This window comes from Akebia trifoliata, chromosome 6 (assembly GCF_017979445.1).
Source record: "Akebia trifoliata isolate Shusen 1 chromosome 6, ASM1797944v1, whole genome shotgun sequence".
Classification (NCBI taxonomy): domain Eukaryota; kingdom Viridiplantae; phylum Streptophyta; class Magnoliopsida; order Ranunculales; family Lardizabalaceae; genus Akebia; species Akebia trifoliata.
In genome coordinates this window covers 13,695,579-13,721,454 of record NC_141380.1, presented here as the reverse complement: position 1 = coordinate 13,721,454, position 25,876 = coordinate 13,695,579, and the positions used below count along the sequence as shown (strand labels likewise).

Here is a 25,876-nt window from a genome sequence, read left to right as displayed (position 1 = left end):
TTTTCCTTATACTGTCCAAAAAGTCAAAGTCATACGAAGCTCCATCAAAACAAGATGAAGATTATAAGATCAAATTCTCAATCAGAAGATATTTTTAATATGAGTTTTTCCATGAAATATAGAGGGTTGTGGTGTTGCTAATCCATGTGAGCCTAATGACCCTTAGTAAGATTTGAAATTTTACAAAGTTATTCAAGCTAGCCTTACTCAGTGTCACATGCTAAAATTATTTCCTAATTTGCTTGCATAATCAACGGACCTACCTAAGACCTAACCCATCCATGAATAAATAAGCCCAAATAGTGACCCACCTCCAACCATTCGACTCTAATGAGGGGGACTGGCAATTGCATCTCAAAGAAATGATTTAAGTTTGTGGTTTTACCTAAGGTTCTGACCATTGATCTTCCTTCCTTGAGATCAACATCACCATGTCCAAGATTCATAACTAGTAGTAGTTTATTAAAAGATAATTAAGAAAAGTTTTTAACAATGACAGCTTCTCCCTAGAAAACTGATCTCAAAATGTGACCTTTGGCCAATTGGGATTTTTTGGCAGAAAAGCAAAAACCACGTAAGGGAAAGAAGACTCTCTCTCCCCCCACTTGTGGGTCTCTTTAGATTTTCCAAATCTCTCTCTCTATCTCTCTCTCCATTTGAGAGAAGAAGAAACACAATTGAAATCGATTATTTTCTGTGTTGGAACCCTAACTTTTAGCTGGAATTACATAGAGAAATCGTCGGAAAAGAACTAATTGACCGGCGAGGAGGAAGCGATGTCGACGCCGGCGAGAAAGAGGCTGATGAGGGATTTCAAGAGATTACAACAAGATCCACCCGCGGGGATCAGTGGAGCTCCGCAGGACAACAATATCATGCTGTGGAACGCTGTGATTTTTGGGTAATTTTTATCCCTTTTTATTTTTTTTTTAAAGATCTTATCTTTTATAAGATAATTTATTATCTTTAATTGGGTGTCGAAAAATGTTTTATTTTTATTTTTTTGATTTGCAGACCTGATGATACCCCTTGGGATGGAGGTGAGTGGATTTCAATTTTTATCTCTTTGATTTAATTTTCTTTTTCATTCATTTTTCTATAAATAATTGGTACTTAATTTTGTGTGTTGGAAAATTAGAAATGGTTTCTGGGTATTTTCTGTTAATGATTGTTGATTATAATTAGCTTTGGGATTTTTAAGGTTTGTGAATGTTATTGAATTTTTCTTATTTGAAGTGGGCTATCAGTTATGGTTCTGAATCGGACCAGTTCGGAAGAAGTCGAGTTATTTTGAATTGTTTGTTTGCAGATTAAGAAAAACTCTGAAAAGATTTCAGTATTGGGAGTTCAGAATGAATCAGATCTAATTTAAATTCTAATGACAAGAAGTCACCAATCAAGTTGAGTGTTTATTTATAGATCCAGGCCCCCCAAAAAGAACGAAGTCATGAATCAAATTTCCCCAATGAGGGCTTAGACCCGTAGCTCAGATGGTTTGACACATTGCATAGAAAATTTGAGGTCATGGGTTCAAGTCCAGCTAACCCATAAATAAAAAAAAAAAAAAAAAAAAAAATTCCCCAACGAGGACTAGAACCTGCAACCAATTTGTTAGCACTGGCTGCTATACCACTGAGTTACTGAAGAAAACGGGAGATTAGGTCTCATAGAGTTCATTCCCTATGAGCCCGGTGATTTTTCCTTTTAGGGTGTGTTTGACTGCAAGGAAAATATTAGACTGGAAAATCATTTGTCAGGTAAATGATGTAAATGGCAAAACCTTTTCCATTGTTTGAGCACTTCAAGGAAAATCACGTGGAAAAATATTTTTTGTTGCTTGAGCAATATAGAAAAATACACGATTTTTGTTGTTGTGAATTCTTGGTTGTTTGTCTATGATACAGAAACAGATATATTGAGTGGAGAAGAACATCTCATTTTGATGAACTTTCTAAGAAACAATCCACGATTCGTGAGAAATGTGTAAATCCTTGGCCCTCCCTTATGTGAAGCTACACATCAAAGTCAACCTGATTGGTATTTTATGACCATTTGATTCAAGCATTTCTAGGTGAATTCAAGACCCATCCTAATAATAATAATAATAAAATTAAAAAAAAATGGGCTTGATCCAAGGTTTTGAAAAGGGACGGCTAACGAGAAACTCTTCAAAAGATAGATTCGGTCCTATTCCTTTGTGATGCAGAGCTGTGCACATAAGTTTAGGGCTGAAATTCAGACTTTTCTACTCATTTAGACCCCATAATCAGGCAAAAATCCATAAAATGTTCCGATCTATCAGATTGTTCAGATCTTATTTGATGTGGTGTATTGTGTTGTAAACTATCAAATTAATGGCTATATGAACAATTGGGGGGTTGAAAATGATGCAGCAAAAGTTTTATCACATGTAAAGAAGGCTATGAGAATGACAAAAACTGTATTTGAACAAAAGATTTGAGAGAGAGAACTTACAGTGTTTTATGTGTAGGATCAAAATATCAGGAGAGAGAGAGAGAGAGAGAGAGAGAGAGAGAGAGAGAGAGAGAGAGAGAGAGAGAGAGAGAGAGAGAGAGAGAAGTTTTAGGTGAAGAAGATAAGTCTAGATGGAAGAGAAGTGAATACGTAGTAGAGTTTTAACTTGTATAGGGTTCTTTTTTTTAACTACCCTATGGAAAATCATTTTCCCAGGGTGAGGGGTCAAGAAAAGATTTGCCGCTAGTTGACGCAAATCTTGTCATTTTTTTCCGCGATATTTGCCTTTGCCTCACTCAAACACTGGTTTTAGAAGTGAAAACTATTTTCCACAATGCGGTTGAATTGTTGTTTTCTTTGTAGAGTGGGTTTTGTTTGTTTACTTACAGGATAGAAGGGCTTTGTTAAGTCAGTATTTTTCTGTACCCTTTCTGATTTCTTCTTCCTTTCTTAGCATGGGTCTTAGACTTCTCTTTTGTCACTGCACTTACCTTCCTAAATGGTTTGGAGGGGTTTCCATTGCGGGGTGTTGATTTTTGTAATTTCCCCTTTGCCCATTCTCATATTTTTTTTTATCAGATATTAATTTTCAAATATGGATGTTTTGTATTCTATTCTTAGAGTTCCATTGTTTTGAGTGTATGTGCACCATATTTCTTCTCAGTTCTTTATGTTCTCTAGTATAGATTGTAGACAGAGGTGTATGAGAGCTTGCAAATTTATGTATTTCATCTGTAAATTTTTTGTGGCGCAACCTGTTCATGTACTGCGAGTAATTCTGAAGTAAAAATTTTCTTCTTTTCTCTCCTTTTTTTCTTCTTCAAAATAAAGTTCTTATCCGTTGTCAATTGGTGAATTTTAACTGTCTTACTATGTTTTTTTTGGATCGATAAAGATAAGTTTATTGAAAAAAGAGAAACAAGGGGGTCGAGGTGACCAACCCAAGAAACAAAGAACTGTCTTACTATGTTAAGGATTGAATTGCATGGTGTATCAAAATTTGAAGAGTAAACCTCATAATATATGGGTTGGTCTTCTATACATTATTTCATCAATATTGTTAATTTTAGTTTTTGTACTTATATGGTCGATACCTTCTTTATTTGCGATATCCTTATTTCAAATTCATGTTTTTTAGCACCTAAATCTTCTTTGAGCTTCCCAGGTACTTTTAAACTGACACTGCAGTGCTCGGAGGAGTACCCTAATAAGCCTCCAACAGTTCGGTTCGTCTCACGGATGTTTCATCCAAACAGTATGTTAACATCTCAGATCACAAGTTTTATATCATTTGTTTTCCTTGTCTAAACGTATGATAAACCATTACATGACATTGCTCCATTTAGATATTTAATTTTCAATGATGCATTAAAATTTTAGGAATGTTGTTTCACTGAAATACCTAACATTGCATTTGTAAATTTTACCAGTCTATGCAGATGGGAGCATATGCTTGGATATTTTACAGAATCAGTGGAGTCCCATTTATGATGTTGCAGCCATATTGACTTCTATTCAGGTGTGATTTCTTGTATTTTTTTTAGATTGGTTAGAGAAGAAACCAATATTCTTAGTTAACTTCTGAACTTTCAAGACCTTGCTCTCATGGTTTTTTGAATGAATAAGTTATGAGCAAGAATTTCTGTAAAATCATTGTGAGGACTCATTAGCGAATTTCCCTGTTAGACATCTTAGATTAGTAAAAGAAATTGAGGTACTCTCCCTTGTTTTGAGTATTAAAGAGAGTTTGGATTAGGACTGACAATGGATCGGTTCGGTACCAGATCAATACCACCCCAATACCAATCTGAACTTTTTTAACCATGTCCCCGATCCGATCGGATTACCAAATCCGATCCATTTGATTTCATGCTTAATCCGAAACCGATCCGAACACATGGGTGCTAGTTAGAAACATTGAATGAAGGTCAAGAGTTATGTAATCTAAAGTAGTTAGGGGGGTCTTACCAATTTAACAAACTTTCCATTGGTGTGGTACTAAAATGACTGGCTTTTAGGTTGTTCTTCTGAACTGCATACAGGTGGATTCATTGTGGTTGAGGTTTTCATCCTTATTTATTTCATGGATACTCAGTACTAAACACCACTTGTAACATCTGATAGGTCACAAATAAATATTTACAGTTGTTAGCATTGAACTCCTCACAAACTAAGCCATCAAATTCTCAAAAATAAATCAACAAAACCATGAACATCTAAATCCTCGTTACTGTACATACACCCAAGTATGGTTCTATGGCATAGTCATAGTGTCATCTAACTTCGACTATGTCTCTCGCTTGAATTATTAATTTAGAGAGAGAGAAATTGAGTTGATCGATCGGCTGTTTGCTTCTTTTCTGGCGTGTTGGTGGTGGCGTGCACGGGAGGAAAGAGTAAAGGACAATAGAGAAGCTTGGAGGAGAAGTTATGTCACGCCCCAAAAACTCAACCCGAATTCCCATGATTCCCAAGTTGAATCCAGAAGCATGATATATAACTTATATCATGATAATCAATATATAGACGTAAGTGACAAATAAATAACTATATGTCATACCTGATCATTTTCCAACAAAACATATATGTATCCTCAAACATCAACACACTTGATATATATACATAAAACAATAACGGCATTAGAAAATGACAGCGGAAGACTTAAACCTAACTCTAGTTTAAGACTCATTAGAAGTACCCATGCTTTTCTCTTGGAAGTTTGGATTGGTTATCTATGAATCCCTGATACTGAGCCTTTTCAAAATGATCACTTAAACTAGGTGTACTTGAAATTTGTGATGTCGTAGGGATGAGTAATATAGGAGTTATCCAGTAGGGGAATCTTACAATTCTAAATAATAACACTCTACATGCAGTTTAAACATTCTAGGAATTCGTAAATTATGCATGTTTGATATTAAGCCCATAATTGAACATCGATATTAAAAAATCTAGTAGGAAATTGAAACACAATTAAAAATATAAAAAAATAATTGTTCATAATATAACATCAAATAATTGAGTACTATAATAGAGAGTTGAGGGTTACAACTGATGTGATTATCTCAGTCAAGAGATGATTATTTCAATACGTCAACCGTGTGGAACCCCACTGTTAGTTCCTGATTCTATAGCCAGTCTCTGTCACAATTTGGGTAACTGTTTTTCTACCCAGGTTGACCGTTGACCAAGGTCTTAAGAAATGGGCTAAATCAAGTAGGTCATTATTTCTTGACTACTCTAGACTATTAATGATCATTAACTAGTCATCTTCATCTATGCCAATCTGGCGTGCATGTGATCCTCGATAATCTCTATCAATTATACAACTATCTATATCTTGTTTTCTATTAAAGAAAATTCTCGGATTTCTGTTGTGATGTTATGTTCTTATGCATTGCATAATATATAAGAACTCAAACAACGCAACTATTATCCTAAAATAACACATCGTTTCGGAAATGTCATAACACGTTATTCTTTATAGGTTTTCACAATCTCTTTAATAAATAACTAAAATACTACATAAAGATATTTGTTTTCTTTATAAAATATATTAAAAGTAAAACATATACGTGTCTTAAATACCAAGTTCACTCTTAAATGTACAACCTCATCTTTTTTTTTTCTTTCGTGTCTTACACAGCAATTAATCGAAGCATCTCTCGTTCGTGCCTTACTCAACATAAGCCGACGCATTTCTCTCATTCGTGTCTTATACAGTCTATATGATTGAAACATCACCTACTCTTCGTGTTTTACAAAACAATTAGTTGAAGCATCTTTCCTCTTCTTTCTTTCGTGTCTTATACGGCATACGCTAAAGCATCTCACTAACTATGTACTTGAAAAACACGACAATCAATTGAGAACTCATTCTCATATTTTATTTAGATAAAATATTTTTCTTACCCAACTTTTTAATTAGAAACAATTCTTGAAAATCTATAACAAAAAAGATTAAAGTGAATTGTCCACTACTTTAATTCATTAAAAATCATGCATATCTTTAAATTTATGCACCTCATTTTATCATATATAAAGTAGGTAAAAAGAAAAAAAAAACAGCAAGGTCTAATTCAAAATAAACTAAGTACTTGTATTTTTAAGTACTAGAACATATATAAAATAGGAATAAAATATGTGAATTGTATGTAAAAACAACAACTTATATAGTTGTTGTATTTTTTTTTTTATAAGTACAAAATTTATAAATTGTATGTAAAAACAACAATTTGTATAGTTGTTATATTTTCCTTTTATAACATATACAAAATACATATAAAACATGTATAAAGCACATACAAAACAACAAACATTTTGGTCATTCAATGTAGCATACATAAGTATAAAAATAACTTGATAGTCATACAAAAACAACAATTTTGTAATTATGTCATAAGAGAAACAACTTATAATTATATAATAATTTTCATAAATACAAAACACATGAATAAAACATGAAGGAAAGACATGTATAAACATCCTCCTAACTAGTTATTCATTTTACTACATTGTGTAAATATTATGCAAAAACAACTTTCATAGTTGTATTTTATTTTTAGCATGTATAAAATATGTATATAGTAACTATAAGCATGTAATAAATTCTTTTTAAATAAAAAAACAATTATGAGTACGTTTTAAGCTCATAATTATAAAATAGTTTTGTTTTAAAATTACTAAATCAGAAATGTTTTAGAGCTACAAAACAAATTATGTTTTACAATTACGAATTCAAAAATATTTTTCTTAAATATTACTAAGACTATCATAAAGAAATTATAAGGGCCTACTTCCTTATTTTTCTATTTTTCTTTCCTTCTTTACTTTCTCTTTCTTCTTTCTGTTCTCTTCCTTCTTTCTTTTAATATGTGAAGAAGTTGAAATATAAATTAGTTAAAGCACAATTATAGATATTATCAAAAATTCTAATTCTATTAGAATTTTCTAAGCAAAATAGACTTTGGTTAGTTTGACTTAGTCAAAACTAGTTGTCAAAGCTTGACCAGGTCGGTTTGACTGGAGTTGACAATGGTTGACTCAATCAACCTTAGTTGACTTGGTCTATTTATATCCATTACAACATAAGTCAAACACTCGAACAGTAGCATTGACTGTTATGATTGGAGCTGTGATATTAGCAATGACATTAGGTGAATCAATCACAATAAAGGGAATTATGCTATAATTGATGTTATTACTTAGGCTACTGTTATTTATAGTTTATTGTAAATTTTACGATAGAGGATCTGAAAGAGAAGAATGGAGGATTGAGATTGTAGATGTGTGATTTTCGATTCCGAAGATCACCTCTACAAGGGTTTGGAGTTGCCACCATTCTTTTTTGTAAAAAGGAATGGTCACCCGGAATGTATTTTTATGAAAAATGTCGTTTTACCGTTTAGTGACTCTCGTACAGATAAAACACCGATTCACCTAAGATATAGGTAAGTGGTTCTATTAGAGAAACGGGAAGGTGTTAAACACTCATTTCTTTCCATCAAATGGTGGTAACCTTAAAAGTAACTTGGTCATTTTGAAATAAATAAAATAAAAGAGTTGATTAGTTGACAACTTGTACCCTAAGAAGGGATTTACTATCGGCTTGAATTATAGAGGTCATCTCATTAAATGAGGTGATCTTTATAACATCTAGCCTTGGAATAATACATGTAATTTTTTTTGGAAAAGTTTTGGCTAATGGTTGCGAGTCCATTCTCTTGGGTTGTGAAGGATCCAAATACCGATTGCCTCAAAACGAGTTGAAGGGTTTAAAATGATTTTCTTTTAATGATGATTACAACCCATATACTTTCAATCGAACCGAAATCCGATCTACCGGAAATAGGGGAGGGAAAACATCGCATTTTTGGGATTTTTCTAAAAGAAAAATTAAAGAGGTGAGATGGGAGGTAAAAGAGGGAAATGGAAAGGGGAGAGAGAGGGGGGTTATTACCTTGAGGCCTTGTCTTTTTTTTTTTTTTTTACCTCTTCTATTTTTTTCCTTCTTTGAGTCCTTAGTGAATTATGAAGATGTTTTGTTAAAGTGAAAATCATTAGAGAGGATAAAAGTTGAGTAGAAGAGAGTTGAGGGATTTTTTAAAGACTTAGACTTGGTATTGGTCCTCTTAGGAGGTGAGGGGAGGTATTTATAGGTTTTGAAGGTTGCTTTTGAGGGTAGGATGGGGTGAAAAAGTAGAGAATGATATGAGATTTGAGAGTGAGGGGTGTAAAATTTAGAACTGAAATGAGGGTATTTGTGGAATGGGAGGTAAATAGATAGTTTTTTATCCAAATGGATTGGATCCCCTTCAACCCATTTGGGTTGAGTGTTTGGTGATGCGAAATGATGCGGTGTTTGGTTGAAAGATGGGATTAAGTGTTAGGTGGGATGATGAGGGGTGGTGTTTGGTTAAGATAATGTGTTGTGTAAGGATTTAGGTGATTAGGTTTTGAAAGGGTGAAGGGGATGGTGACAAGTGTTCAAAAGGTGTGGAGATGGAGTGTTTATGTGAGTTGATTTGGGAGAAAGGGGTGTAGGGATGGCTTGTGAGAATGAGTTTAAAGTAAATGATGAGGGAAATGTATGGGTTGTGATGTAAGTTGGTAGTTTTGTAGAGAAAGGTGATGAGTTAGGTTTATGACATGGAGTGTGGGTGGTGGTCTTGTTGGAGAAAAATCATGGGTGATCAATTCAAAAGCTCCTAAGACCCTAAAGATCTAATGGACCCACAATGAGAGTTTACATATCCCCCAACCTTCCCCATCTTTCACCGCTCCACTCTCGGATCCAAAACTACCCCAAACCCACTTCAAGCCCACCAACCCTCCATTTTTCATGAAAACTCATTTCTCTCACCCCACCCAACTTAGCCTAACCCTAACTTTATACAACCCAAACCCTAAAACTCACGTACCTTCGAAAGCCCATCCTAAAATAAACCCTAACCAATCCTAACAACCTAAAATTCTAAGCCCAACATATCAAAGTCCATATTCACAATCATAATCCATATCAACCAATCATCAAATGGGACACTTGTCCTCACTATAACCCATCTCCTAAAAATCACTCTACCCGATGATTTAGGCTTTTTAAGCCTGTTGGTGAATTTTATTGGAAATGTCGATTTTTTTGGGTCCTTTCGATTGGGGGACTCGTTCAAATTGGGGTATCTATAGTTGGTTTTCTTTGCAGGAGTTGCGTGCAAAGAATAGACTAAACCCCTATTTGTATGGGGTAGAAAATTTTGTTAAAATACGACTTGAAAACACCAAGTGGACCGATGACTTTTGTAGAAAATTTTGTTAAAACACAACTCGACCTCATTCCTTCACGAGTCAACTCAAAAGTACGGTGGATAAAGGACCAGTCAACTTGCTAAAATTCTCAGGAATAAGCACACCATAATTATAGCCAAATTGCCGAAGAATCCGAAATGGTTCGTAGTGAGTCGAGACCAATCAAGACAAGGAAACGGGCCCTGTCAAATGCAATCACGGGAGACTCTCGGGGCTGGAACGCACCAACCCATCTCATTGCGTCGTCACCAAGGTTGCAAACAAAAGCATGCCATTCCTCTTTGCCACTTGAGACCAGGGGGGAACTTGCCTCGATATCATAAGTATAAGATTAGCATTAACGTAAAACGAACGATTAACGACTTCAGTTGAAGCCACATGATCCATGAACCAAACTACAAAAGAGAAGCATTCTAAACTCTTGAAACTTAGTAAATATAAGTTGTAAATTTACGCTAAGTTTGGAATTTACCTGTAAGAGTGGAGCACATCCTTGAAAAATCTGTTTATGACTGGACGAACACGCCGTGAGAGATTGGAACATCTCACTCAAAGACATGGGGGCCAATCGACGTCCCTCCCGAACTTGATGAATCACATGAATGAGAGAGAGATTCATGATGTCTCCGTCACCCAGAAACAAGAGTTGACTCACCACCATCAAAGTGAACCAACGGCCTTGAGGGATCCGAAAGATGTTCAATCAATAAATATTTAGACATCGTCTTCAAAACCGGCCCGCCATCTGGAATCCTAAAAAACTTACGGTTTATTCCCAAAAAGTCGGGGGCCTCACCACAATAACCTTTGTGCAAAGGCAGAACAACCACCGCACCTGACATATTTCAAGGCCCAATAATAACTTAAACTCCTCAATGGTGGGAGTCGTTTTGTGTTTCCCAAAGCGAAAAAGGTTGAGTTCGGGAACCCAACATGTCAACATGGCCATGATCAAGCCCCATTGCAATGGGACCTTAGGCAAATAAAGTGTGAACCCCTACTTGTTCAAACCCCATTGGACCTTTTTATTCTTATCCATACCCTCTATCTAGCTACGCAAGAAAGTATCGACAATGCCATACCTTTTTAAGTTAGGAAGAGTAGGAAGTACCTCCATGGAGCTTGGGAAGAAGTCTTGGGAAAAAGGAGAGCAAAATCTGTTCAAAATATGAAAAAGGGGAGTAAAAATCGTGAAAATCCGGATGTTAGGGTACAACCAGATCTGTAACAGGCTTTGAAGAAGAAGAAATCGTACTGGTCCGTGGTCCAAACACAGATAAACATAAAAATGACCTGTCCATTATCAAAGAACGAATAAAGGCTTAATTGACTTATTTGTGCTATGAGCACGGATGGAGTCTTAACAAATCTGTTCTTACTTGGAACACGGACCATAATCTTTTAAAAATTTGGGGGTTTTTTGACTTGTCTTAGTCCCTCTTTTTTTGGAAACCATGTGGAACCCAGGATACTGTAACAATTGCCTCGCATCCCAAAATCTCAGAAATCATATGGAAACTAGCTTGAATTCTTTCACATGAGAACTAAGCTCCTAAGAAGTTCAAAAAAAAAAAAAAAAAAAAAAAAAAAAAAAAATCCTTTCAAGATGCGTTCAATTTCGATTTGTCAAAACACGATAAAAAAAATCTGAATTTCAAAACTATTAAAATTTACACCAAATCCGAGATCTCAAACAAGTTCCGTGCCACAAGATCAAGGAATCAATAAGGCAAAACCTTGTTAAACCCCGTGCTTGGGTAGCCATTTTCGACAAAAGTCATCGATCTACTCGGTATTTTCAAGTCGTATTTTAACAAAATTTTCTAACCCGTACAAATAGGGGTTTAATCTATTTTTTGCACGCAACTCCTGCAAAAAAGGGCAGCTATAGACACCCTAATTTGAACGGGTCTCCAATCGAAAGGACAAAAAAAATCGATATTTCCAATAAAATTCGCTAAAGAGCCTAAAAAGCCAAATTGTTGAAACGTGGCATTTTGATCAATTCGAAAGCTCTCAAGACCCTAAAGGTCCAATGGACCCACAATGAGACTTTACATATCCCCCACCTTCCCTATCTTTCACTGCTCCACTCTCGGATCCGAAATTACCCTAAGCCTACTTCAAGCCCACCAACCCTCCATTCCCCAAAAAACTCATTTCTCACCTCCCTCAACTTAGCTTAACCCTAACTACATACAACCCAAACTCTAAAACTCACCTTCAAAAATCCATCCTAAAACAAACCCTGACCAATCCCAACACCCTAAAATTCTAAGCTCAACATATCAAATCCCACATCCACAAACCATTATCCATATTAACCAATCATCAAATGGGACATTTGTCCTCACTACAACCCACCTCCCAAAAATCACTCTACCCCAACCTAACACATTACTTTTCTCCAACAAGACAACCACCTCACACTTCATGTCATAAACTTAACCCATCACCTTTCTCTAACAAAACTACCAACCCACATCACAACCCATACATTTCCCTCATCATTCACTTTAAACTTATTCTCACAAGCCATCCCTACACCTATTCCTCCCAATCAACTCACCTAACCACTCCATCTCCACACCTTTTGGACACTTGTCACCATCCTCTTCACCCTCTCAAAACCTAATCACCTAAGTCTTTAGACAACCCATTCTCTTAATCAAACACCACCCTCCTCATCCTACTTAAACTCAATCCCATTCTTTCAGCCAAGTACTGCATCATTTCACCTAACCAAACACTCAACCCAAATGGGTTGGGGGGGATCCAATCCATTTGGATAAAAAACTATCCATTTACCTCCTATTCCACAAATACCCCATCTCAACTCTAAATTTCACACCCCTCATTCTCAAACCTCATGTCATTATCTACTTTTCCACCTTTTCACCCCATCCTACCCTCTAAAGCAACCTTCAAAACCTATAAATCCCTCCCCTCACCTCCTAAAAAAGGGGACCATCACTAAGTTTAAGTCTTAAAAAAATCCCTCAACTTTCTTCTATTTAACTCTTATCCTCTCTAATGATTTTTTCACTTTAACAAAACATCCTCATAATTCACTAAGGACTCAAAGAAGGAAAAGAATAGAAGAAGAGGGAAGAAAAGAAAAGAAAAAGGCAGGGCCTCAAGGTAGGGTTGAGGATACATAACCCCCCTTTCTCTCCCCTCTCCGTTTCCCTCTTCTACCTCCCATCTCACTTCTTTAATTTTTTTTTTTAGAAAAACCCTTAAGATGTGAAGCTCCCCCTTCCCTATCTCCGGTAGATCGGACTTTGGTTCGGTTGAAAGTATATGGGTTATAACTATCTTTAAAAGAAAACATTTTAAACCCTTCAACTCCTTTTGAGGCAATTAGTATTTAGGTTCTTCTTAACCCATGAGAATGGACCCGGGACCATTAGCCAACACTTTTCCAAAAAATAATACACGTATGTTATTCCCAAGGCTAGATGTTATAAGGATCACTTCATTCAATGAGATGACCTTTATAATTCGAGCCGATAGTAAATCCCTTCTTAGGGCACAAGTTGTCAACTAATCAACTCTTTTATTTTATTTATTTCAAAATGACTAAGTTACCTTTAAGGTTACCACCAATTGGTGGAGAGAAAGGGGTACTTAACACCTTCCCCTTTCTCTAATCGAACCATTTATCTAGATCTTAGGTGGATCGGTGTTTTATTCGTACGAGAGTCACTAAACGTCAAAACGACATTTTTACTAAAAATACATTCCGAGTGACCATTCACACCCTTTTACAAAAACAAAATGGTGGTGACTCCAAACTCTCGTAGAGGTGATCTTCAGAATCGAAAATCACACATTTACAATCTCAATCCTCCCTTCTTCTCTTTCAGATCCTCTATCGTAGAAGTTTACAATAAACTATGAATAGCAGTAGCCTAAGTAACAGCATCAATTATAGCACAATTCCCTCTATTGTGACTGATTCACCTAACGCCATAGCTAATATCACAGCTCCAATCATAGCAGCCAATGCTACTGTTCGAGTGTTTGGTTTATGCTGTAACAGATATATATAGACCAACTCAACTAAAGTTGATCGAGTCAACCATTGTTGACTCTAGTGAAGACGACTTGGTCAAGCTTTGGTCAATTGGTTTTAACTAAGTCAAACTAACCAAAGTCAATTTTGCTTAAAAAATTCTAATAGAAATAGAATTTTGCATAAAGAATTCTAATAGAATTAAAATTTTTGGTAATATCTATAATTGTGTTTTAGCTGATTTATATTCTAACTTTTTCACACATTGAAAGAAAGGAAGAAGGAAAGGAAAAGAGAAGAATAAGGATGTAGGCCCTTATATTTTCCTTATGATAGTCTTAGTAATATTTAAGAAAAATATTTCTAATTTTGTAGTTGTAAAATATAATTTTTTTTGTAATCTAAAACATTTATGATTTGGTAATTTTAAAACAAAATTGTTTTGTAATTATTTTTAACAGCATGGACATGTTTTATATATACTTATACCGTTTTTTTATGAGCTTAATGCATATTAATAGTTGTTGTTTTGTTTAAAAAGAGTTTATTACATACTTATAGTTATTATATACATATTTTATACGTAATTTATACATGCTAAAAATAAAATACAGCAATTATGAAAGTTGCTATTTTTTGCATAATATTTACACAACATGTATGCTTATAGATATAGTAAGATGAATAACTATTTAGGAGGATATTTATACATGTCTTTCCTACATGTTTTATTCATGTGTTTTGTATTTATTAAAATTATTACATAATTATAAGTTGTTTATCTTATGACATAATTACAAAATTGCTGTTTTTGTATGACTCACATTATTTTTACGCTTATATATGCTAGATTGAATGATCAAAACATTTATTGCTTTGTACGTACTTTATACATGTTTTATATGTATTTTGTACATGTTATAAAAGGAAAATACAACTATACAAGTTGCTGTTTATACATAAAATTTATAAATTTTGTACTTATCAAAAAGGAAAATACAACAACTATATAAATTGCTGTTTTTACATACAATTCACATATTTTATTCCTATTTTATATATGTTCTAGTAGTTAAAAATACAAGTACTTAAATTATTTTGAATTAGACCTTGCTGTTTTTTTTTTTAACCTACTTTATATATGATAAAATGAGGTGCATAAATTTAAAGATATGCATGATTTTGAATGAATTAAACTAGTATACAATTCACTTTAATTTTTTGGGTTATAGATTTTCAAGAATTGTTTCTAATTAAAAAATTGGATAAGAAAATATTTTATCTAAATAAAATATGAGAATGAGTTCTCAATTGATTGTCATGTTTTTCAAATACCCAATTAATGGAGATGCTTTGGTATATGCCGTATAAGACATAGAAGAGAGAAAAGGCAAGATGCTTAGACTAATTGTCGTGTAAGACACGAAGAGTAGGTGATGTTTCAATCATATAGACTGTATAAGACACGAATGAGAGAAATGCTTCGGCTTATGTCGAGTAAGGCACGAACGATAGATGAGGTTGTCCATTTAAGAGTGGACTGGGTATTTAAGACACGTGTATATTTTACTTTCAATATATTTTAAAAAGAAAACAAATACCTATATGTAGTATTTTAGTGATTTATTAAAGAGATTGTGAAAACCTATAAAGAATAACGTGTTGTGACATTTCCAAAACAATGTGTTATTTTAGGATAACAATTGCGTTATTTTAGGATAACAATTGCGTTATTTGAGTTTTTATGTATTATGCGATACATAAGAACACAACATCACAAAATGTCAGATTGGTATAGATGAAGATGGCTAGTTAATGATCATTAATAGTCTTAAGTAGTCAAGAAACTACTTGATTTTGTCTGTTTCTTAAGGCCTTAGTCAAAGGTCAATTTGAGCCGAAAAACAATTACCCAAATTGAGGCAAAAGCTGGCCATATAATCAAGAACTAACGATGGGGTTCACACAGGTGACGTATTGAAATAATTGTATCTTGACTGGGATGTTTACATCAGTCGTGACCCTCAACTCTCTATTATAGTACTCTATTATTTGATGTTATATTATGATCAGTTGTTCTTTAGATTTTTTAGTTGTATTTCAATTTCCTTATAGGTTTTATAATATCGATGTTCAATTATGGGTTTAATATCAAACATGTATGATTTACGAATTCTTAGAATGTTTAAACTGCATGTAGGGTGCTATTATTTAGAATTGTAAGATTCCTCTACTAGATAATTCCCATGTTATTCACCTCTACGACATTACAAATTTCAAGCATCTAGTTTAAGTGATTCTTCTGAGGACGCTCAGCACAGGGATTCATAGATGACCAGTCCAAACTTCCAGGAGAGGAGCATAGGTACTACTAATGAGTCTGGAATTAGAGTTAGGTTTAAGTTTTCTGTTGTTGTTTTCTTATGTAACTATGAACATAGTATTATGTCGTTACTATTTTATGTATATATGTCAAGTGTGCTGATGTTTGAGGATACATATATGTTTTGTTGGACAATAATCAGGTATGACGTATAGTTATTTATTTGTCGTTTACGTCTATATATTGATTATCATGATATGAGTTATATATCATGCTTCTGGATTCAACTTGAGAATCATGGGGATTCGAGTTGAGTTTTTGGGGCGTGACAATGTGGTATCAGAGTGTAGCATTAGGTTTATATGAGACATAAGCATGTTTAGTCTTAGGAGTCTAAAAACAAAATCTTCCACATTGGGAGTTAGGATTAGAGGTAGTGTATAGAAAGAATGGGAAGTAAGTTGTAAAGTCTTACAACAACTCTTCTATTAGTTTTAACAAGGTGGGTATGATTTAAATCTTTAAGAAAATTGTGTGTGAACAAACTAAATATACCAAAATAGAGTTTGCGCTTCGTTGATAAATAGTATCACCTCTACAATATTTAACCTTATCTTTTTGTCATGCTCAGAATACTACGAGAGGACGGAGAAACCAAGATATAGGCCCATCATCTAGCCAAAACTCGGATGATAGTTTGAACCGCATACTTGGGGCGTGACAAGTTAGAAAGACCTAGGGTACTAGGTGGGTAGCATGGGATTGGAGGGAAACCTAAAGGCCAAAACGTGTTTTCATATATATAATGAATACTAGAATATTACGAAAATATATTTCAGAGCGGATTGGGATACATTCGAAATCGTATTGGATATAAGATTTCAATTTGAATCCAATATGAAAGTCTGATTTTTCATGTTTTTCCGGATCGGGTCGATTCAAACAATAGGTATATTTAGATCATTGCCAGTAGTTTTGATGCTACAAATCAAAAGATAATGCAAACTTATGTGCTTATTGTAAGAACTTGGAATAAGTGAGGTGATTTAGTTAATAATCAAGGTTTCCTACCGGTCCTAATTGATGGAAATCACAATAACTTGACAAGAGTTACAACCTAGCTCTAATTGGCATATTGTGTTCATAATATCACTCAATAAGCTTAAAAACAGCTAGTGGAAGTGATCGTTATTTTGAGCTTGTCTAAATTTTTTTCTTTCCATCAATAATTGGACCAAAGTTATTTACTTAAATAAAAAGGAAAGAGGCTGGAATAGGAGGGAAGAAAGAGTCTCCCCCTTCCTTACCCTAATACACACATGAAGAAACAATAATAATAGATTACACAAATAAATTTACCTTGTGAACAATACGGAACCATTTTCTGAAGTGTAAGGCATATGTGTTGTGAATCCCTTTCGCAAAAAAAAATATGAAGTTAATTGTCCCCTTTCGGTTTCTACTCATATAATAAGCAAGATTTAAAATCGTAGGTGCTAGCTAGTTTAGTTGGTAAAAGTCTCTAAGTGGCTCAAATCCCATCAACACCTAGTTACTGAACTCATAAAAGGTAAAAATATGTTTACCGATTGTAGATGCAAAAACTTGCATCACCTCGAGATCCGTCTTCAATCTTGAGATCTTAAACTCCGAAGCTCCTAGGTGTGCTTGCAATACATCCTCTTCAATGCTTGAGTCAGGTAAGCAGAAAAATTAGCATAGTACTTATACAAGAGGTTCAAAAGCATACCTTTCTGCGTCTATTCCTATGCATTTATAGAGAAAATTCTGGAATTTACCTAAATCCGATTGCCAATTTGATTCTTTTCTATTTTACTAAGTGGATCATGATTAAGTACGTACCTGATCAAGATCCCTTGTTCAGTACTTCTTTTTTGGGATCTTTCCTTATCAAAGATTATAAGAACTTTGGACAATGCCCAATCCCTGATTTTTAGGGATTATGTTGATCATGTTACTTTGCTACATAGTTTGACCCATTACACCCCTGATTAAATGTGTCTTGAGCTTATAGTTTGGATTGTAACCAAATTGTCGTGCTTACCTAGTAGCTTAGACTAGGATAAGTTGGCTTGGACGGTTGAGATTTACTCAGATCCCTAGACTAGGATAAGTTGGCTTGGACGGTTGAGATTTACTCAGATCCCTAGGTGCCACATGTTATCTTATAGTGCCTTATGGAAAATTTCCTCCAAAAGACCTCCTCTCAGGGGTTTGGACTTTTGTATTAGCCCTCGAGAACTAAAAAAATGGCACTAGTTGACACGTACCCTCTTACTATTGGACCATGTACCTCGTGGATGTTTATTCAAGTTCCGAGGTTTTATGTCATTAATGCTTTTGCCACACGTCATCTGACCATTTCATCTTCGAAAGCGTGCCAACTATGATTATCTTGATTTTCAAGCCATCGACTCCAAGGTCTATCTTTCATCATTTCCAATGCCAGTGCATTTATTTCCTCCACCACGTGGCCCCATCGTATAGGTCATTCTGCACATCTTTTGTTTGTCGTCTCATCTCGTGCACTAACATTAGGACGGTTACATGCCATTATTGTTTTTGTTCCCATTTTGCTTTTGACCATTGATCCAATGCGAATTTCGAGGTTGCATTGCCTATAAAAACCCCTCTCTCTCTTTCTCATTTTCCCTTTAAGTTTGCAATTTCTCTCTCACTCCTTCCTTTATCCATTTTCTTCCATGGTCCCGTGAATCTTGCCCATTTCCTTCCTTCTTTTTCTCTAATCCAAGCTTTACCCCCTTTATTTGTGCTACTCCAGTGCCATAAGGAGTTTTCTTCATGTTTCAAGTTCTCTACCACGCGAAAGACCTTTCAAGGTTAGGGTTTATTATCTTTCTTTCCTCTTCTTTTTGGGCCATTAATAAACCTGGGATTCTATGGCAAATGGGAAATCTCATGTCCCTAGTTTCCCTTTTATGCCAGAGGTTAGGGATGCCTATGGATTCTTGAGAATGTGGGTACCTATTTCATTGACGTAAAACGCCCATTCTCCAAAGATTTTCCCTCAGGCACCACCGTGGTGCATTGGGGGCAATATAAGGTCGGACTCTGAGTTTCGTGAGCTCGGTTGACTCGAGAATTCTTAATTTTTATAGAATGATCGTAAGGCCATATGAGCGGTAACTATTACCAACTCATTTGAACTATCGAGCAGATGAACAATCAGCTCAATGAAGGTCAACAACTAGGACTGCTTGATATCAAGCCCAATTTACCCTGAGAAAGTGCCCCAATAGGTTGGGGTATTTTTATTTAACCAAGATGAATGAGAAAGATCCCTTGTTTTCACTCCCTGACTTAGATAAGGACTGGTTCCTCTATCCGATCAAGCTGACTGGTTGGTGGGAGTATATAACTAGGGTTGAAGTGCCCCCTCACTTTCAACACCTTCAATTGTGTTAGTGAGAGTTTTCTCGTTTTTTGAGATTTGTACTTTTAATCCCCTTGAGCATTATCCTTAGCTGATTTATTCTTCTTTTCAGCAGACCTGTCCAAGGACAAGCGTGTCCCTAACTAGGTCATCATCACGTACATTCTCTCCAACTAAAAAGTATATGGCTGAGTTATTGACTTTCTTTCATCTTCCTCCCAGACACATGGAGCAGAAGGAGAAAGAGAAAGAGGTGGAAGCAGTACGATGTGCTCCCCCCAAGACAACTCCCTTCAACACCTTCCAACAACTAAGAGACAAGTTCGAGAATCCATTTGACAGTGTGTTTCTACTCCAATCCATGTGTCCAACACCATCTGGGATTCAAACTCGAATGTAGAGGTCCAAGAAAGGCCTCGTTCCAACTCAACAACTCTATTCCCTATGCTAGGTAATGCCATTGCCACCGACGCTTCCACCGATCAACCTCCCTTCAAAGGTTGAAGAAGTCTATTGCCACCGATGCGGCTTCCTTTGAGTCCGAGTAAATCCCAACCGTTTGAGACAACTTAACTGAGTCTTAGTTACTAGGCAAGCACAATATCTTGGTTATAGTCTCAAACTGTGAGGTCGAGGCACAATTATTTTGGGGGGTGGGAGGGTCAAATCATGTAGCAAATTAATGTGATCAGACTAAATTCCTAAAAAATCAAGGATTGAGCATGGTCAACAATAGTAGTTAGAATATTTGATAAGTAAAGATCCCTAAAAAAAGAATTGTGTAAGGAAAGGATCTTGATTATATACATTTCTAATCAAGATTCACCTATTAAAATTGATAAAGATTGAATTGGCAATCGATCTAGGTAGATGTTGGGGTTTTCTCTATAAATACATTGGCATAGACACAAAAATGTATGCTTTTAGATCCCCTGTACTGTTACTTTACCAATTTTCCTACTCACCTAATCTAAGCGTTTGGAGAAGTTGTGTTGTAGACATGCGTAGGAGCTTAGGAGTGAAGATCTCAAGCTTGAAGAACTGATCTCTAGGTAGTACAAATTTTTGCATCTACACGAATAAAAAGAAAAAAAGATTTAAAATCGCAGGTTCATTCAACGTCTTGATAAGCTAACACAACTAGATTCCCTTGCAAATGTCCTTGATTAATGAGTTAGGTTGTTTCGTGTAATTTACCTAGGCCTCCCTCATGTTGCAAGCTATATATCGAATTCTTTAATTATGAGATCAAGCAATAGAAAGAGGAACAAAAGGACTTTTGGCAGTGTAATGCAATAGGTTCATGAAGTCATTATTGTCATGGTACCCATTATCAGGCTGTTTAATTCAGATCCTTGTTTACTTTTTCTCTAAGATTGCCACCTTATACCTAGCAAACTAAGTAAAAAATAACGAGTTCTGTCACAAACATGCTTGTCAATTTCCAGCATGATTTGAAGAGTTAAGACACATGGACCACCAAAACCTAAAAGACTAAGATGCCTGTATAGTTCATTCTATGTCGAGAGGTATTTTTAAAGTACTTTAGTTGATGTTGTATACAATATAGATAGAAATAGAATATATTTGATAAGCTGACATACATTAAAATCATATGAACACTATACAAGTAATAGCTGGAGTGAAATACTTGAATAATCAAGAGGTGTTCAAAGAAGTGTGTCAATGTGTCTGATTTTGAATAGGACTTTGTGTTTGACACGGAAATTCTTAGATAATGTACTGACTTTGTTACAATCAATGAAAGTTCAATTCAAAACATAAACAAAATACTTGAATAAATCAAGAGTTGTTTGAAAAATTGTCAATGTGTCTGACAGGAATTCAACATGGTGTCCGACATAGAAAATTCTTAGATAATGTATTGTCTTTGTTACACTCAATGAGAGTTCAATTTTTAACCACAACTATGATTCCGTTCACATGCTTGGTGAATTGTTCTGTCAAAGTTCATCAAATATGTAGTTTCCCTACAATGTGCGGCTTGGAGCACTTAAATTCCAATTTGGATTGCACTTGCTACTCTGCCTGCCCCCAAATAGGCAAGGTAAATGTTTAAGGTCATCAAATCCTACTGCACCAAGCTGTATTTTTTATTTTTTTTTATCAGTAAAGAGAAATTTATTGATTGAAAGAAAAACAAGGGGGGTCGAGTGGACCAACTCAAAACAAAGAAAGGAAACTAGAAATAAGAAACATTACACCAAAACCAAACAAAAGAGGCTCACGACAATGAACAGATCCTATCCCATCTCACAACAAAATCTTCAAAGAAAATCCCCTTAAACTCCTTATAAAGTTTACTCCACTAGAATAAGAGCCCCAAAATCGCAAGAATTAAACCTTCCAACGTTGCCTCTTTCTTCTCAAAGATGCTTTGATTACGATGTTTCCAAATCCCCCAACAAATCGTCGAAGGGGCTAAATACCAAAGAATCCTTTTCGACGACGAGAAAGCTCCACCCCACAAAAGCCAAGATTCTAAAACCAACTTGAAGGAACTTGGAAAACAACCTACAATACCAAACAACGATAAGAAATGCGACCAAATGTGAGGAGCTACTTGGTAATGTATGAGTAAATGATCCACCGTTTTTGCTTGCGATCTACACATACAACATTGATTTGCTTAAATAAAGCCCCTTCTAATCAATTGGTCCATTGTAGGTAGCCTCCCTAAAGCAGCCATCCAAAGAAACGTCGAAATCTTTAGAGGAATCTTGCCGCCCCAAACAAACATGTAAAGAAAAAACATCACTATCGTAGGAGCAATACAATTGTACAGAGACTTCACCGTAAATTTCCCATCCGCAGTCCCTCCCCCCACTCTCTTATCTTCCAAAGAACTCTCCATGCCATTGCTCTCCAACAAAGAAATTAACCTTCTAAGACTATCCATTTCCCAATCATTAAATGATTTTCTAAACCCAAAATCCCAATTCGCCACCCCATTTGCAAAACTCCTTAGACTCGAGATGAAATGATTCCTTCTCAAAGACAACACAAAAAGATCCGTAAGGGGACCATTCCCACACCACCAATCCTCCCAAAACCTCACCTTACTCCCCCTCCCCACCTTGCACTTCATCTTTTTCTTAAGAATCGGACTTCTTTTGAGGATATGTTTCCACACCCCACTCCCCGCCGCCCTTTTAACCGGATCACTTTCCCATCTGTTATCATTCACCCTGTATTTATCCACAATTACTCTCCTCCACAGACTCTCTTCCTCCTCCACAAATCTCCAAAGCCACTTCCCCAACAAAGCTGAATTCATATATCCTAAATTTCGAAAACCCAAACCCCCATTCTTCTTAGGCAAATAAACTTTTTTCAACTCACCCAATGATGTTTTCTTGCTCCCTCTTTCCCATTCCATAAGAAATCCCGACAAATTTTATCTAATTGCACTTCCATGTTTTTGGGCAAGGAGAACAGCGAAAATGTATAAATGGGAATATTCGCCAAGACACTTTTAATGAGAGTTATTTTCCCCCCTTTGGATAAAAGTTTGGCTTTCCAAGAGCTAAGTTTCCTTCTCATCCTTTCAAGGACTGGCTCCCAAATTTCCTTACTAGAGTAATCCATACCCAAAGGAAGCCCCAAATACGTTGTTGGCAAGACTCCCATCTAAAAACCTAGCAAGGAAGCACCAAGCTGTATATGAAACACACTAGATCCTAATAACCAAGTTTAATATGCATAACAATAGTAATAATAATTATTTATTATTATCATTCTTTCCAAATAATGCCACCAATTATTCTGGGCACAAATAAGCATGTGTTTGGAATGTACTCTTAGAATAGGAAGGTTGATAGGGTTTTCACAGATCTCGCAGTCCAGGAGGGCTAACAATTGGGAGTCTTAGCAGAAACTATTTCAAAAACAATTGGGAGTCTTAAACCCAACCCTAATTTTTGAGACAGGGATTTGAATGATGACTATTCCTCTCTTTTTTTTCCCCCTTAAAACATTAATAGAATTCGTTTTTGTTTCTTAATAAAAGAAAGAAAGAAGAGAAACCCTGACAGGTAATAGTAATATTTGCAAGGGACAGCTAGCTTAGTTGGTAAAGTCTTTGTGTGTTGATACCATAGACCTGGGTTTGATTCCCGCTAGCACTGAGTTACTGTTCTCATTAAAAACAGACCTACTGAACAAAACAAACAAAGAAAAAAACATTGTATACATTTTACATGACATATATTGCTAATATTTAGCATGTTTTATCTGTATAAGCTATAGGTGCTGTAACATCTAATCCAGTTAGTTTCAGGTTGTAGAACAGAACCTGAACCTTATTTTGCTAAGCAAGCATAGGATTTTTATGGAAATAAAAATTGGATAAATAGGCTCATGGCATATAACACTACTAAACATCTTTGGGATTTCAGAAGAAACCCCTTAATCAATTACAAAAGAAAGTATAACTCTACCAAACTGAACCTGAATTGCATTTTAGAAAACCCATTCCTAGCCCAGTCCCTGAGAATGCCAGGCAGGTTAGCCATGTTCAGTGAATGATAGCCTCCCCTTGTTTACTAGTACTACACCACAGCTTTTCAACCTTTCCTCTTTTCTTCTGTTTTTTTCGTTGACTTTCATTATTAATTGGATTATGTCCGAGCTTTTCCAGATTATTCAAGGTTGGACTTCCCAAGCTTTTACCTTCCTGGCTGTATCATTTCTTGAAATCTTCTTTTTGTTGTACTGAGAAGGTCAAAGCTTCGTTGTTCCATTAGTCTGCTATCCTTAAAGAAGTTAAAAGGGGATTTCTTATGAAGATTGATTTTTTTAATTGGGATGTGGGTTATAGCACTTATAGCCTGGGGTTTGATGGCTGTTTTTGGTTTAATCTTTCTGTAGCAAGTGTCAGGTATGGTCTCATTAGTCGTATAAATAGTGGTCTTTTGTCTCCACTAATAAATTAACCTTAACTTATCAGTTTATTATTTTCTTTATTTATTACCGAATCTCGTCAAAATTAACCATTATTTATTTACATATCTCTAATTAATATCACATCTTGATGGCATGTATAAATTTATCTTTATTAGGAATTACAACTGCTAACAAGGCATGTTTGTGTTCCTGCTTATGTTTCTTTTCAGTCACTGCTTTGCGATCCCAACCCAAACTCCCCTGCAAATTCCGAGGCAGCTCGAATGTTCAGTGAGAATAAGCGGGAGTACAACCGAAGAGTGCGTGAAATAGTGGAGCAGAGTTGGACTGCTGATTAAACTACCAATCTTTTTTTTCATGGACGAAAATTCTGGTGATGGGGCTAGGTTTGAAGTGTGTTTGTGTTTGCAAAAACTTTAATCTACATGATATTCACGCAATGTTCTAGAGGATTTTTTTTTTCTTTCATTGATCTCAAGTTGTTCCGACTGACTGCTTGTCTGGTATTCCTTTGGGATCCTCCTATTTTATCCTGATTATGTTCTCCATTTCGGTCTATGTTATCTTCTGTCATACAAGTTCCATTGGTGGGTTGGTTGTATAAAAATGCGTGTTTGGTAGCTGTAATGTCATAGAGTGTGGGTTTAGCTAGCTCTGGTACAATCAGGGAATAGCTCTTTCATGTAAAATTTCGACTATCTGTAATGCCATGGAGGATGGTTCTTGTGTTTATGGTTATTGTGTGGACATGATTGTTTAAGAGCTTGTGTTTACTTGATACTTGAGTTTAATTCCTCTTTATGGTTAGTGTGTACACTAGTATGCATGGATTATGAGAAAAACTGATGCCAACGAAATTTTTTAAAGTTACGTGATTTCAAAATGATGTGGTGGAACGTTTCGATTACAAACGAGGAGGAGATTGTGGAAATTTTCTTTTCTAGAAGTTAATCGGGGTTAAGACAGATCCCTGCCAGGAGGAGAAAATGAGAGATAACACGTTCATCCACAAGATTGACCACTCTTACATCTTCTCTCACAATACATATAAGGTCATTTGGAAATTCACGAGGATACAAAACCTCTCGAAATGGAAATGTAAGATGCTAAAAAATCAGCTGATGGTTTTCTCCTAAAGACCCTTGAAATGTTGCTGATAGCATTGAGCAGACGCTTTTTGATTTGTTGATTAATTTTCTTATTATTTCAATTCTCAATATACCTAGTTATTTCAATTATTATTTCAGGGTTATCATGTTCTTTCTCAAGAAGAAAAATGCTTCTTGTATAATTAATTTGAATTAGGATATGAAATTAAGAAGAAACGAACCCAGAATCCAAATAAACAAATTAAAACTTGGATCTTTCTGATGCTCGAAGAATGAGGAGCAAAGGGATTTAGTGAGAATGATCT

At 35.4% G+C, this 25,876-nt stretch overlaps 1 protein-coding gene across 1 annotated transcript; it reads left to right on the top strand.

Moving 5' to 3' along the window:
• The first annotated feature begins 545 nt into the window (after window positions 1-545).
• Window positions 546-25,194, top strand: LOC147400281 (ubiquitin-conjugating enzyme E2 2-like). The gene is made up of 5 exons (XM_086445916.1): window positions 546-901; window positions 1,015-1,040; window positions 3,641-3,730; window positions 3,906-3,994; window positions 24,672-25,194. Exons 1-5 carry the CDS (start codon window positions 777-779, stop codon window positions 24,798-24,800), a joined length of 459 nt encoding a protein of 152 aa, XP_086302042.1. The 5' UTR covers window positions 546-776; the 3' UTR covers window positions 24,801-25,194.
• The last annotated feature ends 682 nt before the right edge of the window (window positions 25,195-25,876 follow it).

Coding starts and splice junctions, on each gene's coding strand:
- LOC147400281 (XM_086445916.1), top strand. CDS start 777: ATGTCGACGCCGGCGAGAAAGAGGCTGATGAGGGATTTCAAGAGATTA. Junction 1,041..3,640: donor TGATACCCCTTGGGATGGAG/GTGAGTGGATTT, acceptor TGAGCTTCCCAG/GTACTTTTAAACTGACACTG. Junction 3,731..3,905: donor ACGGATGTTTCATCCAAACA/GTATGTTAACAT, acceptor AAATTTTACCAG/TCTATGCAGATGGGAGCATA.